The sequence below is a fragment of the Neoarius graeffei genome, chromosome 19 (assembly GCF_027579695.1).
Source record: "Neoarius graeffei isolate fNeoGra1 chromosome 19, fNeoGra1.pri, whole genome shotgun sequence".
Lineage (NCBI taxonomy): Eukaryota > Metazoa > Chordata > Actinopteri > Siluriformes > Ariidae > Neoarius > Neoarius graeffei.
This window is the reverse complement of record NC_083587.1, coordinates 33,799,255-33,815,451: the sequence shown is the minus strand read 5'-3', so window position 1 is coordinate 33,815,451 and position 16,197 is coordinate 33,799,255. Positions and strand designations below refer to the sequence as shown.

Below are 16,197 nucleotides of genomic sequence, written 5' to 3'. Positions count from 1 at the left end.
TGACCCATGTTGTGCATTAGAAGGGGTGTGCATATGTTTTGCATCAAAGGGTTAAGAAATAATTCTTTTACATGAAATCATGTGTGCCACAATTATTGGCACCCCTGATGTTGCGGGTCATTTTTGACCCATGTTGTGCATTAGAAGGGGTGTGCATATGTTTTGCATCAAAGGGTTAAGAAATAATTATTTTACATGAAATCATGTGTGCCACAATTATTGGCACCCCTGATGTTAATACTTTGTACAACTCCCTTTTGCCAACAAGACAGCACTTAATATTCTCCTATAACATTTCACAAGATGGGAGAATACAGAGAGAGGGATCTTCGACTATTCCTCTTTGCACAATCTCTCTAAATCGTCCAGAGTCCTGGGTCCTCTCCTATGCACTCTCCTCTTCAGCTCACCCCACAGGTTTTCAATTGGGTTGAGGTCTGGGGACTGAGATGGCCATGGGAGGAGCTTGATTTTGTGTCCCACAGCATCACTGATCCTCCCCCATACTTCACAGTGGGCATGAGGTGCTTTTCCGCATACTCATCTTTTGTGATGTATGAGAGTGTTTGTTGCCAAAAAGCTCTATCTTGGTCTCATCTGACCAAAGCACACGGTCCCAGTTGAAGTCCCAGTACTGCTTAGCGAACTCCAGACGTTTATGTTTATGCTTGTAAGTGAGAAAAGGCTTTTTCCGTGCATGCCTCCCAAACAGCTTGTTGGCCATGTAGATGGTGCCTGATGGTTGTTATGGAGACTTTGTGACCCCAAGATGCTACTCTTTGATGCAATTCTCTAACAGTGAGCTTTGGAGAACTTTTTACTTCTCTTACCATCCTCCTCACTGTGCGTGGTGGCAAGATAAACTTGCGTCCTCGTCCAGGCTTGTTTGCCACTGTTCCAGTTGTTTTAAACTTCTTGATGATTCCTCTGACTGTAGATATGGGCAGGTGTAGGCGAGTGGCTATTTTCTTGTAGCCATTGCCTGACTTATGAAGGTCGACACACATCTGCCTTACTTGAATGGTGTGTTCTCTTGTCTTTCCCATGTTGAAGAGTAGATAAGAGAAATAGGCCTCTGTGTCACATCATATTTATACCCCAGCGAAATAAGATGTGATGAATTACTAATTAAAGGTTCCTAGATACTGTGATCAACTTTATAAACTACAGTAGAAATGACAGAAATGCTTCAATTACATTTATTTTCTAGGAATTGTTATGGGTGCCAATAATTGTGGAACAGATGATTTTATGAAAAATAATTATTTCTTAGTCAGGGATTTTTTTTAATTCACTTGAGTTAAGTGTTACATTTTTCTACAATTTTCAGTGTGAGATTATGCTTCTGCAAAAAAAATTGAATTTATTTTAGGGCTTTTAACACATCTTAACCAGGGGTGCCAATAATTGTGGAGGGCACAGTAGTTTCCACATGGACATTCATGTGCAACCTCTGGATTTTTAGGTGTACTTTTAGGTATTTAAAATCAAATAAATAATAGCCTATGAAGACAACTCTCTTCTGGCAGGTTTGCATGCCAACAATTTTTTAATTTCATCTTTTACATTTTCAAAATGACAAAAAAGGAAAAGGGCTCGAAGCAAAAGTTTGGGCACCCTGCATGGTTAGTACCTAGTAACACCCCCTTTGGCAAGTATCACAGCTTGTAAACACTTTTTGTAGCCAGCTAATAATCTGTCAGTTCTTACCTGGGGGATTTTCACACATTCGTCCTTGCAAAAGGCTTCCAGTTCTACAAGTTTCTTGGGCTGTCTTGCATGCACTGCTCTTTTGAGATCTATCCACAGATTTTCAATGATGTTTAGGTCAGGGGACTGTGAGGGCCAGGGCAAAACCTTCAGCTTGTGCCTCTTGAGGTATTCCATTGTAGATTTTGAGGTGTGTTTTGGATCATCGTCTTATTTTCGGACCCATCCTCTTTTTAACTTCAACTTTTTTACAGATGGTGTGATGTTTGCTTCCAGAATTTGCTGGTATTTATTCAAATCCATGCTTCCCTCGACCAATGAAATGTGCCCTGTGCCACTGGCTGCAACACAACCCCAAAGCATGATCGATCCACACCCATGCTTCAGAGTCGGAGAGGTGTTCTTTTCCTGGAATTTGTCACCTTTTTTTCTCCAAACATACCTTTGCACATTGTGGCCAAAAAGTTCTATTTTGATTTCATCAGTCCGCAGGACTTGTTTCCAAAATGCATCAGGCTTATTTAGATGTTCATTTGCAAACTTCAGATGCTGAATTTTGTGGCTAGGACGCAGGAAAGGTTTTCTTCTGATGACTCTTCCAAGAAGGTCATATTTGTTCAGGTGTCGCTGCATAGTAGAACAGTGCACCACCACTCCAGGGTCTGCTAAATCTTTCTGAAGGTCTTTTGCAGTCAAACAGGTTTTTTTATTTGCCTTTCTAGCAATCCAACAGAAAGTTTTCTTCATCTTCCAGACCTCACCTTGATCTCCACTGTTTCTGTTAACTGCCATTTCTTAATAACATTACAATCTGAGGAAACAGCTACCTGAAAACACTTTGCTATGTTCTTGTAGCCTTGTCCTGCTTTGTGAGCATCAATTATTTTATTATTCAGAAAGGGAGGGCGGGCGGCACGGTGGTGTAGTGGTTAGCGCTGTCACCTCACAGCAAGAAGGTCCTGGGTTCGAGCCCCGGGGCCGGCGAGGGCCTTTCTGTGTGGAGTTTGCATGTTCTCCCCGTGTCCGCGTGGGTTTCCTCCGGGTGCTCCGGTTTCCCCCACAGTCCAAAGACATGCAGGTTAGGTTAACTGGTGACTCTAAATTGACCGTAGGTGTGAATGTGAGTGTGAATGGTTGTCTGTGTCTATGTGTCAGCCCTGTGATGACCTGGCGACTTGTCCAGGGTGTACCCCGCCTTTCGCCCGTAGTCAGCTGGGATAGGCTCCAGCTTGCCTGCGACCCTGTAGAAGGATAAAGCGGCTAGAGATAATGAGATGAGATGAGATGAGAAAGGGAGGGCAGCACGGTGGTGTAGTGGTTCGCACTGTCGCCTCACAGCAAGAGGGTCCGGGTTCGAGCCCCGTGGCTGGCGAGGGCCTTTCTGTGCAGAGTTTGTATGTTCTCCCCGTGTCAGCGTGGGTTTCCTCCGGGTGCTCCGGTTTCCCCCACAGTCCAAAGACATGCAGGTTAGGTTAACTGGTGACTCTAAATTGACCGTAGGTGTGAATGTGAGTGTGAATGGTTGTCTGTGTCTATGTGTCAGCCCTGTGATGACCTGGCGACTTGTCCAGGGTGAACCCCGCCTTTCGCCTGTAGTCAGCTGGGATAGACTCCAGCTTGCCTGTGACCCTGTGGAACAGGATAAAGCAGCTAGAGATAATGAGATGAGATGAGAATGCGAGGGAGTTGCTTAGAGGAGCCCATGACTGTTGATTTTAGGGACAAGTTTGAGGAGTCAGAGAATTTATACAGCTTTGAAATCTGCATCATCTGACCTTTCCTAACAAAGAATTTGAACAAGCCACAGCTCAATAAGCTAATTAAGGTCTGGAACCTTGGTAAAAGTTACCTGAGAACTCAAATGTATTGGGATGCCCAAACTTTCGCATGCTGTTCCTTTTCTTTTTTCACTCTCCAATTGTACAAAACAAAAATAATACACAAATCTTGCAGAAAACACTGAAAAGAAATGTGTCGTCTTTACCTTTATGCCTTTTGGTGATCAGTTCATCTTCTGCTCACTTAACTATTCACAGTAACAGACATTTTCAGTAAGCGTGCCCAAACTTTTGCATGCCACTGTAATTTGCCAACTAAAACATCGCCACCAAATTTCAATGCATGCATTGAAAATTTTTGCAATGTTTTTGGCCACTTATGAGGCAGAGACACACCAAAAAACAACTCGTGAAGCTTGGAGAACATTCGCCGTGCATCACACGATTGGTGGCGATGCTACCAATTTTTCATCACCAAGTATTCACAAACCCATCGCGAACTGTGGTGTGACCAGGGCCTAAGGCATACTGGGTGAAGACATGCCAAATGCTGTAAATGTAAATGATGTGGATGTTCCAATAATGTTTGACTTACCAACACTGAGTCTGTAGTGATATGAAGAACATCAAGTGTTAGCCTTGAAAAAGGAATCTGAGCTTCCAGAATATATGAGAAGATGCGGATGAGAGCTTTCAGCACCCGCACATCCAATAAGTTGGACTCACGAAGGGAGGATAAATTTTGAATATATTTTGTCACCAGTACTGCACTGTCAAACATTACCTACAAAGGGGTATTATACATGAAACTTTATAAATATTAATATTATTAAATATGTATATGATATTATTAATAATAATAATATTATATATAATATTACATTTTCATAAATAGTATATAAATATAAAATGGTACAAAAATACCTTTGAACAGAGTTTTACTCACTTGATTGGAAACTTTGATTAGATCTATAAGAGTGTGAAGGATATCTAACAGCAGTTCCTGTGAAACACAAAACTATAATTGAATGCACTAGGTACTGCTGCTACAAATACTGACTATTTACAATACATTTCTCCATTTTACACAATCTGCTTTTCCTGGCATGGCTTTCATTTGTTTGTTACTATTTTAGACAAGAAGGGCAAAAACCTGAAATAAAATACACGGTTAATGGTTTCATTAGTGACATGCAGAAAAAGTACCACACTGAAAAGCAAAACGTTCATCACATTGCTCTTACATTGCTTGATCTCTTGAAAAACAATTAGCAGAAGATTGCTTTTTTAAGAATTAAACTTATGTCAGAAGTTAATGTTATCCACTGGAAAACAATCAGTGACACAGATAGGCTAATACCTGGTTTGTGGCATTCAGCTGACAAATTGCTGAAATGAGATCGGCTCGTGTTTTTGTCTGTAGTTTCACACAAGATTCTGGGTCCAAACTCAAACGGTTCAAAATGCCAGTCAGGAGAAAAATATAATTAATAATGTCTTGGGTGTTCTTCATCTGTATGAGGTTGGTTAGATTACCCAGACCATACACAAACCTGGACAGAAATGATAAAATAATTGTTAGACATAGAAGATTAAAAAATTTTCCTGAATCTTAGGGTCTATATGTATAATAATAGGAAGTTTAGGAGACTGTACATGCAATATAATATTTTATACTATTTAAAACGTTTCTCTTCACTTAATTACTATCGCTTTACTGTCGTGTCTTGGAGTTCTGTCTCAAATAACATACTATGCATATTTCTAGTGCAAGTAATGTGTATTATTTATAAGTATTTATAAATTACTGGGAAATTCAGCAAGATGTTGTTCACTATTATACGTTGTAAGACAGACATGTGGTAGAAGCCCTAGATAAATTTTTCCGACATGACTTTTTCAAAATGGCTGATGCACAGAGTGAGAATGTTAGAAAGGAAATTAGGAGCAAAAAGTTGAAGGTGGCTTTTTGGAGGTTGTTCTAGTGAGGCAGATTGATATATCACACAGCGATCTGTCATTTTGGTTTAATGCAAAAGTACTGCCCTATATGTACGACAACTGCAGATAGACGATAGTCAAAAAGAGTTTATATTCCAAGAATACAGGGCCATATTCAAAGTTGAGTTAGTGAGGATTTAATCCCATAATTTTATTATTAATACAACAATTCAACATTGTGAAGAAAAAGCATGAGAAAATAGTCAGCACATATTACAATTTTATGACGTTGATTTAGTATCTTCTTGTTTCATTAAGTTATTGTCAGTGTCTGATTGATTTATATATATATATATATATATATATATATATATATATATATATATATATATATATATATATATATATATACACACACACAGAGTATATATATGTATTTGGGGTTTTTTTAAGCAAAATACTGTAATAGTATGTGTTGGATCAAGTGCTATTTTACAACCTGATGAATAATGAGGTTGGATACCATATCATTAAATTGAGCAAATTTTGCATTTTATGGTTAATGTCTCATCTCATCTCATTATCTCTAGCCGCTTTATCCTTCTACAGGGTCGCAGGCAAGCTGGAGCCTATCCCAGCCGACTACAGGCAATATTTGCCCACTCTTCCTTGCAAAAGCGCTCCAAATCTGTCAGATTGCGAGGGCATCTCTTGTGCACAGCCCTCTTCAGGTCACCCCACAGATTTTCAAATGGATTTAGGTCTGGGCTCTGGCTGGGTCATTCCAAAACTTTTTTGGGGTCATTGCCATGCTAAAAGATTAAATTCCTCTTCATCTTCAGCTTTCTAGCAGACACCTGAAGGTTTGGGGCCAAAATTGACTGGTATTTAGAACTGTTCATAATTCCCTCCACCTTGACTAAAGCCCCTGTTCCAGCTGAAGAAAAACAACCCCAAGACAGTGCTGCCACCACCATGCTTCACAGTGAGTATGGTGTTCTTTTGGTGATGTGCAGTGTTGTTTTTGTGCCAAACATACCTTTTGGAATTGTGGCCAAAAAGTTCAACCTTGGTTTCATCAGACCATCACACATTTTCCCACATGCTTTTGGGAAAGTTGATGTATTTTTTTTTTTGCAAAATTTAGCGGGCCTGGATGTTTTTCTTTGACCCTACCCCATAGTCCAGACATATGGAGAATACGTAAGATTGTTATCACATGTCGTACACAACCAGTACTTGCCAGAAATTCCTGCAGCTCCTTCAGTGTTGCTGTAGGCCTCTTGCAGCCTCCCTGACCAGTTTTCGTCTTGTCTTTTCATCAATTTTGGAGGGACGTCCAGTTCTCGATAATGTCACTGTTATCCCATATTTTCTCCACTTCTTGATGACTGTCTTCACTGTGCTCCATGGTATATCTAATGCCGTGAAAATTTTTTTCTACCCTTCTCCTGACTGATACCTTTCAACAATGAGATCCCTTTGACGCTTTGTAAGCTCTCTGCGAACCCTGGCTTTTGCTGGAGGATGCAACTGAGTAAATGTCTGAACTTTATTTGGGTTGAATCAGAGTCATTTTAATTGATGGCAGGTGTGAACCCAAAAAGACTGAATGCTGTATTTAAATCAAAAGGTGCTTCAACAAAGTATTAGTTTAAGGGTGTACACACTTATGCAACCAGCTTATTGTACGGGGTTTTTTTATGTTTTCCCCCTAACAGATTTATTTGTTTTTCAATTGAATAGTACAGGTTATAGGTCACATTAAAGGTTGGAAAAGTTTTGAAATTATTTATCGTGGTCTCATTTTTTTTTTTACATCAGAAAAACCTGTCATTTTTAACGGGGTGTGTACACTTTTATATCTGCTGTATATCATCATATTATTCTTTTTTATTTTTAGTTGTATCTTTCACTACTTGTCTTTTACATTATATTACTTTTGACAGCAAAGCAAACCTGCTATTTGCTTCTCCAGTCCACATTTTCTATCCCTGATTTTTTTCAACACTTGTGTTTAAAAGCAGTGGTCTAGATGCAATCGAAAAACCCAGTTTCAGACTCAGGAAAAATTTAGTAATGTTAGAGACATGAAATGCTTAAGAATAACTTACACGTGTGTGTAAACTAACTCTGAATACATTTACCTTTCCCCATGTAAATACTGATATAACTTAAGCCTGTAAATAACTCTGAATACTACCTATAGTGCGTGATTGGACAAAGCCCTGTTTTTTTCTTATAGTTGATCAGGGTTCATACCTGTCAATAGAGCCTATCTGTCCTGTTACTACCCATTACTCTGTTTATTTATACCACTCTGTTTGCTTTGTATGTTGCAAGGTCTTGCTAATATGGTGTGCATTTTTGAACTACAACTGGTGCCCAATATATCTGAGTGGACTGATGGCTATACAAAAAAACATACAATTCTTGATCTGGATTGGAGAGAGACACTGAATTTCTCTGGAAGCTCGGCCAGACTTTGACATTCACAGGACACGGCTTGGTAGATGCTCCAAATCTGTTCCCAATTTTAATGTAGATGCTGACTGTGGAAAACAAAATGCAAGACAGTGTTGAGAGGTGTAGCACAATTATAGCAAACAGCTAAAAATTTTCAACTTTATTCTTATTATGCATGTACACTGATCAGCCATAAAATTAAAAACACTGACAGGTGAAGTGAATTACATTGATTATGTTGTTACAATGGCACCTGTCAAGGGGTGGGATATATTAGGGAGCAATAGAACAGTCAGTTCTTGAAGTTGACGTGTTGGAAGCCGGAAAAATGGGCAAGCGTAATGATGTGAGTGACTCTGACAAAGGCCAAATTGTGATGGCGAGATGACTGGGTCTGAGCATCTCCAAAATGGCACATCTTGTGGGGTGTTCCCGGTATGCAGTGGTTAGTACCGAACAAAAGTGGTCCAAGGAAGGACAACCGGTGAACTGGCAACAGGGTCATGAGTGTCGAAGGTTCGCTGATTTGCATGGAGCATGAAGGCTAGCTCATATGGTCCAATCCCACAGAAGAGCTACTGTAGCACAAACTGCTGAAAAAGTTAAAACTGACACCTTTCTGTTTTAGCCAACATTAACTTTTTCAGCAGTTTCTTGTACAATAGCTTTTCTGGACCATATGGGCTAGCCTTCATGCCTGATTAGAATCAGTGAGCCTTGGCCGCCCTTGACCTTGTCACCGGTTCACCAGCTGTCAGTGTTTTTATTTTTATGGCTGAATCAGTGTACATATAAGAAAGCAGGTGCAAATCAGCATTAACATCAATATCAATAAATACAAAAAGTTATACAGTGCTGCTTGAAAGTTTGTGTGCCCTTTAGAATCTTCTATATTTCTGCATAAATATGACCTAAAACATCATCAGATTTTCACACAAGTCCTAAAAGTAGATAAAGAGAACCCAGTTAAAGAAATGAGACAAAAATATTATTCTTGGTCATTTATTTTTTGAGTAAAATGATCTAATATTACATATCTGTGAGTGACAAAAGTATGTGAACCTTTGCTTTCAGTATCGGGTGTGACTCCCTTGTGCAGCAATAACTGCAACTAAACATTTCCAGTAACTGTTGATCAGTCCTGCACACCAGCTTGGAGGAATTTTAGCCCATTCCTCCGTACAGAACAGCTTCAACTCTGGGATGTTGGTGGGTTTCCTCACATGAACTGCTCGCTTCAGGTCCTTCCACAACATTTCCATTGGATTAAGGTCAGGACTTTGACTTGGCCATTCCAAAACATTAACTTCATTCTTCTTTAACCATTCTTTGGTAGAACAACTTGTGTGCTTATGGTCGTTGTCTTGCTGCATGACCCACCTTCTCTTGAGATTCAGTTCATGGACAGATGTCCTGACACTTTCCTTTAGAATTCGCTGGTATCATTCAGAATTCATTGTTCCAGTCAATGATGGCAAGCCGTCCTGGCCCAGATGCAGCAAAACAGGCCCAAACCATGATACTACCACCACCATGTTTCACAGATGGGATAAGGTTCTTATGCTGGAATGCAGTGTCTTCCTTTCTCTAAACATAACGCTTCTCATTTAAACCAAAAAGTTCTATTTTGGTCTCATCCATCCACAAAACATTTTTCCAATAGCCTTCTGGCTTGTCCGCATGATCTTTAGCAAACTGCAGATGAGCAGCAATGTTCTTTTTGGAGAGCAGTGGCTTTCTCCTTGCAACCCTGCCATACACACCATTGTTGTTCAGTGTTCTCCCGATGGCGGACTCATAAACATTAGCCAATGTGAGAGAGGTCTTCAGTTGCTTAGAAGTTACCCTGGGGTCCTTTGTGACCTCGCCGACTATTACACACCTTGCTCTTGGAGTGTTCTTTGTTGGTCAACCACTCCTGGGGAGGGTAATAATGGTCTTGAATTTCCTCCATTTGTATACAATCTGTCTGACTGTGGATTGGTGGAGTCCAAACTCTTTAGAGATGGTTTTGTAACCTTTTCCAGCCTGATGAGCATCAACAACGCTTTTTCTGAGGTCCTCAGAAATCTCCTTTGTTCGTGCCATGATACACTTCCACAAACATGTGTTGTGAAGATCAGACTTTGATAGATCCCTGTTCTTTAAATAAAACAGGGTGCCCACTCACACCTGACTGTCATCCCATTGATTGAAAACACCTGACTCTAATTTCACCTTCAAATTAACTGCTAATCCTAAAGGTTCACATACTTTTGCCACTCACAGATATGTAATATTGGATCATTTTCCTCAATAAATAAATGACCAAGTGTAATATTTTTGTCTCATTTGTTTAACTGGGTTCTCTTTATGTACTTTTAGGACTTGTGTGAAAATCTGATGATGTTTTAGGTCATATTTATGCAGAAATATAGAAAATTCTAAAGGGTTCACAAACTTTCAAGCACCACTGTAACTGTTATCAAGTGGCAGTGCAATTGTGTAACAAAAGAACAGCACAGTTTCTGCGAGCATGAGTTGTTTCAAAGTTTTTGTAATTCTTTAAAGCTACCTTTGTAATCATCATATCGATCACCACATGGAAGATAAAAATAGTGCTGGTAGTCTCTACCCTTATAGAGGAGCTTTTTTGTTGAGTTTCCCACACTAAAGCTATATTCATACAAGAGATCCTGTAAAGAGAACAACAAATACATCAAATGAATTAGAAAAAACTGCAGAAGTTCCTTGAAATTCAGGCATGACAGTAGTGATGGTGTAACTTTCCATCAATATAATGGAATAACATTATTCTGTACTGATATCAATATAAAAGGTTGCAAAATTACAATAAATGTATGTTCAATTGTAGCTTATCTCTGAAAATACACAATAAGACTTTTACACTACTATTTTATGGTGCACTGGAGCTTCAGGGGTAATGTAACTAACATGTAATAAAAAAAAGTTTAGTGTTGTTCAAACCACATGTGTGAGGAGAACATTGTTTAAAACATATTATAATGATAAAACATACAGTATCAGATGAAAAACAGAAATCTATGAACTGACACTGTGATGTTGCATGGACAATATCCATGTCCAATATCCAAGATCCAGGGTCTATCCTGAGAACCTGAGATGAGATACCATTCTATCTTAGGGCACCGTGAAAACACATTCTCACCTAGGGGCAATTTAGTGTAACCAATCTGCATGTTTTTGAAAAGTGGGACGTAACCTGAGGAAACCCAAGTAAACACAGGGAGAACATCTGAAAATCCACACAGACACTCCCTCAAGATCAGGAACAAACAAGAGCCTGGACCTGTGAGGCCGGGACATTCTATCGCCCAACTCAGCGTATTTGCAAAGTATGTTTATCGCATACTGTACATGAGTGTAATTAAAAACATCCCCTCCAGTTCAAATGTTAAGTGGTAACAAAGCAAGTGACAATACCCAACATAAATACAGACCTCTTTTCCTGAAGTGCAGAAGATGCTGAAGTGTGTATGGACTTCAAAACCTGAGCTGGGCTGCACATGACACACCATTCCCTCAGGAGCAGGGTGTGTGAAGAAGAACAGCTGGGTCTTTCCCTGCTGAACCTGCTCAGAACCTAGCATCAGAAATGAATGGACATCCCTCAAAATGCATCTCATTCTGTAACATACCCCTTTTTCACCAACAGGAAATGGGGTCCATTCTGGTTTGCACACCAAATTTTGAACCATTCAAGACTGAGTTTCCCAAAAGTATCACAACACAAAGATCATCATTAAAAGGAAGAGCGAGCAGCACAACAAACTCTCTCTCTCTCCTAGTTTTGATGATCTTGACTTTATGGTGTTTTTGGGAAACTCATTCCAGAGCATCCATCCATCCATTATCTGTAGCCTCTTATCCTGTACAGGGTCGCAGGCAAGCTGGAGCCTATCCCAGCTGACTATGGGCGAGAGGCAGGGTACACCCTGGACAAGTCGCCACGTCATCGCAGGGCTGATACATAGAGACAAACAACCATTCACACCTACAGTCAATTTAGAGCCACCAATTAGCATAACCTGCATGTCTTTGGGGGAAACCGGAGCACCTGGAGAAAACCCATGCAGACACGGGGAGAACATGCAAACTCCACACAGAAAGTCCCTGTCGGCTGCGGGGCTCGAACCTAGGACCTTCTTGCTGTGAGGCGACAGTGCTAACTACTGCACCACCATGCCCCCCACTCCAGAGCATTTTGACTAAAAATAAATTGTTTTGGAACCTGAAAAGTTGCTTCCCAGCTGGAACCAAAATATGGCTGGTTTTCTCAGTACAAACCCTGACAATACCAGTGGGTGTGTCATTAGTTTGGAGAGGAAGCAGAGCACAGCAATGGAGAACGCAATGGAAAAGGATACATCTTCAGAAAAAATGGGATGAAAACAAATATTTGCAATAGCAAAACAAAAGCTTGCAGGTAATCATGTGCTCCACTATCTGCTGTGTACTTCTATTGTATATTGTGCAACACTCTCCATTCATGACGCATTCTTGATTACAATGGTTCCACTCAAAACTGGTGAAAGCGTGGGCTGGTTCACTACCTGGCACCAAGGTTCAAAGAATCCTGAATGGAACCAGTTCAAGAACCCATTCTCTGTTGGTCAAAATTTGGTACCAGGTTGTAAGACTAGGAGTAAAGGTATTTGCCAATTAGACTATTTTTATGTCTGATCATGAACACAATAGTTAGTGAAGATGAACTTACTTGCAGAGACCTCAAGCATGTAGAGACTTTTCTGCTTTAGCATCATGGGTTTAAATGTGATAACAGATGAAGATATTCCTGAAACATTCAAACCACACAAAATGAACTGAAGTCTCCAGTTTAGCACTGATCCATTTTCTGACAAAGACCCCAGTCTGAAATTTAAAGTCCATCCATCCATCATCCATAACCACTTATCCTGTGCAGGGTCGCGGGCAAGCTAGAGCCTATCCCAGCTGACTATGGGCGAGGTACACCCTGGACAAGTTGCCAGATTATCGCAGGGCTGACACATAGAGACAAAACAACAATTCACACTCACTTTAGAGGCACGAATTAGCCAAACCTGCATGTCTTTGGACTGTGGGGGGGAAACCGAAGCACCCGGAGGAAACCCACGCAGACATGGGGAGAACATGCAAACTCCACACAGAAAGGCCCCCGTCGGCCACTAGGCTCAAACCCAGAACCTTCTTGCTGTGAGGCGACAGTGCTAACCACTACACCACCCGAAATGTAAAGTCATGTATTGGAAAGCCCTAGAAATCTAATTAGAAAATCAGTTTCTAATGTTGTCCTGCTTCATGAGTTTACTGACAACATATGGTCTTTGTGCTTATGTGGACTGATTATTCTGTTATTTCTGGTATTGTGCAATACTATTATTTGTGCAAATTAGCCTCTTTGTATTATGCACAGTTGCAAACTAGATGTAGCACTTCTACATAATAGCACTTGCTTCAAGCTTTGTAGATAGCTCTTTATTTTTATGGTGATAAACAAATCATAATAATTATGAATGTACAGTGGTATTTGTTGCTACAGTGTCTATCTTATACCAATCAGCCATAAAATTAAAAACACTGACCGGTAAAGTGAATTACATTGATCATGTTTTTACAATGGCACCTGTCAAGGGGTGGGATATATTAGGCAGCAAGAGAACAGTCAGTTCTTGAAGTTGATGTGTTGGAAGCAGGAAAAATGGGCAAGTGTAAGGATCTGAGCGACTTTGAAAAGGGCCAAATAGTGATGGTTAGATGACTGGGTCTGAGCATCTCCAAAATGGTACATCTTGTTGGGTGTTCCTGGTATGCAGTGGTTAGTACCAAACAAAAGTGGTCCAAGGAAGGACGACTGGTGAACCGGCGACAAGGTCATGAGTGTTGAAGGCTCATTGATTTGCATGGGGCATGAAGGCTAGCCCATATGGTCCAGAAGAGCTACTGTAGCACAAACTGCTAAAAAAAAGTTAATGCTGGCTAAAACAGAAAGGTGTCAGTATTAACTTTTTTCAGCAGTTTGTGCTATAGTAGTTCTTCTATGGCATTGGACCATATGAGCTAGCCTTCATGCCCCATGCGAATCAATGGACCTTCGACACCTATAACCCTGTCGCCGGTTCACCGGTTGTCCTTCCTTGGACCACTTTTGTTCGGTACTAATCACTGCATACCAGGAACACCTCACAAGATGTGCCATTTTGGAGATGCTCAGACCCAGGTCATCTAGCCATCACAATTTGGCCCTTTTCAAAGTCACTCAGGTCCTTACGCTTGCCCATTTTTCCTGCTTCCAACACATCAACTTCAAGAACCGACTGTTCTCTTGCTGCCTAATATATCCCACCCCTTGACAGGTGCCATTGTAATGAGGTAATCAATGTTATTCACTTCACCTGTCAGTGTTTTTAATTTTATGGCTGATTGGCGTATATGTAGCTCTTACAAGCAATGAGCTGGAAATGTAAGTACATGTTATTTAATTATATACCAGGTATATAGCAGGTGGCACGGTGGTGTAGTGGTTAGCACTGTCGCCTCACAGCAAGAAGGCTCTGGGTTCGAGCCCAGCAGCCGACGAGGGTCTTTCTGTGTGGAGTTTGCATGTTCTCCCCGTGTCTGCTTGGGTTTCCTCCGGGTGCTCCGGTTTCTCCCACAGTCCAAAGACATGCAGGTTAGATTAATTGGTGGCTCTAAATTGACCGTAGGTATGAATCGTTGTTTGTCTCAGTGTCAGCCCTGCAATGACCTGGCGACTTGTCCAGGGTGTACCCCGCCTCTTGCCTATCGCTGGGATAAGCTCCAGCTTGCCTGCGACCTTGTACAGGATAAGCGGCTACAGATAATGGATGGTATATAGCAGAACCTAATTTATATATCTGGACATTTCATTATCTATAGCTATGTACTTTCAGGTGATTTTTTTTAACCTGTCCCTACCTCCTTTCTTCAGTTATACATCCATACCATTAAGTACTACTTATTCTATTAATACTAATGTACTCATATTTCTAAAATACATTGCTATATACTTATTCATCTTGCAACATGTGCACCTAGTTATAACTAAAACCCATTAGTAACAGTTGCTACGTGGTTCAAAGTACTGCTGTTTAAACCTGGCCGTCCCTTAAATTCCATTAAGAAAAGTCATATGAACCTCACTGGTGAATAATCACTGATTAAAATTTATCATATGTCTATAATTGAAATTAGACATTGGTTTCTAAATTCTTCAGATGTTATGTCGTAGTGGGATTTTTCACATGGAGCACAAGAATTTTTACTTATCACATGATTTGTACATGATTGTTTATTTTTACATGTTAATTTTTCACATGTAGGGCATGTGGTTTTATGATCAGATGTGATAATACAGAGGAATCATTCTTTTTCATGTATGATCACATATTGTTCATATGATGTCACGTGTTTATTTGAATTAATTTGATTGTGATATGTCAGGCCATGACATGTTCTGGTGAAATGTATCTTCACGTATTTTTCATGTTCCATGGGTTCCTTTAGCAATGTAAGTATTCCAGCACATTGTGTTATGAAATATAGCGTCCTCAAATGTCCAAGACAAATAAATCACAAGACTGCCATTAAGGCCACTTGAACATGACCCATAACCATCAACTACTCAATGTTTGAATTTGATTCTGCCTACATAAATATATATACCAAATAAATATATGTACAACCCCGATTCCAAAAAAGTTGGGACAAAATACAAATTGTAAATAAAAACGGAATGCAATGATGTGGAAGTTTCAAAATTCCATATTTTATTCAGAATAGAACATAGATGACATATCAAATGTTTAAACTGAGAAAATGTATCATTTAAAGAGAAAAATTAGGTGATTTTAAATTTCATGACAACAACACATCTCAAAAAAGTTGGGACAAGGCCATGTTTACCACTGTGAGACATCCCCTTTTCTCTTTACAACAGTCTGTAAACGTCTGGGGACTGAGGAGACAAGTTGCTCAAGTTTAGGGATAGGAATGTTAACCCATTCTTGTCTAATGTAGGATTCTAGTTGCTCAACTGTCTTAGGTCTTTTTTGTCGTATCTTCCGTTTTATGATGCGCCAAATGTTTTCTATGGGTGAAAGATCTGGACTGCAGGCTGGCCAGTTCAGTACCCGGACCCTTCTTCTACGCAGCCATGATGCTGTAATTGATGCAGTATGTGGTTTGGCATTGTCATGTTGGAAAATGCAAGGCCTTCCCTGAAAGAGACGTCGTCTGGATGGGAGCATATGTTGCTCTA

General features: G+C 40.1%; 1 protein-coding gene across 1 annotated transcript in view; it reads right to left on the bottom strand.

Moving 5' to 3' along the window:
- LOC132867604 (polycystin-1-like protein 1) overlaps positions 1–16,197 on the bottom strand; it is a 117,117-nt gene that overhangs the window by 55,393 nt on the left and 45,527 nt on the right. Inside the window, exons 14-20 of the mRNA XM_060900587.1 lie at positions 12,634–12,711; positions 11,357–11,499; positions 10,450–10,570; positions 7,858–7,981; positions 4,849–5,041; positions 4,435–4,491; positions 4,084–4,272 (exon numbers count right to left, since the gene is read on the bottom strand). Of these exons, the coding sequence (XP_060756570.1) occupies positions 4,084–4,272; positions 4,435–4,491; positions 4,849–5,041; positions 7,858–7,981; positions 10,450–10,570; positions 11,357–11,499; positions 12,634–12,711 (905 nt within the window). The remainder of the gene's footprint in view (positions 1–4,083; positions 4,273–4,434; positions 4,492–4,848; positions 5,042–7,857; positions 7,982–10,449; positions 10,571–11,356; positions 11,500–12,633; positions 12,712–16,197) is intronic.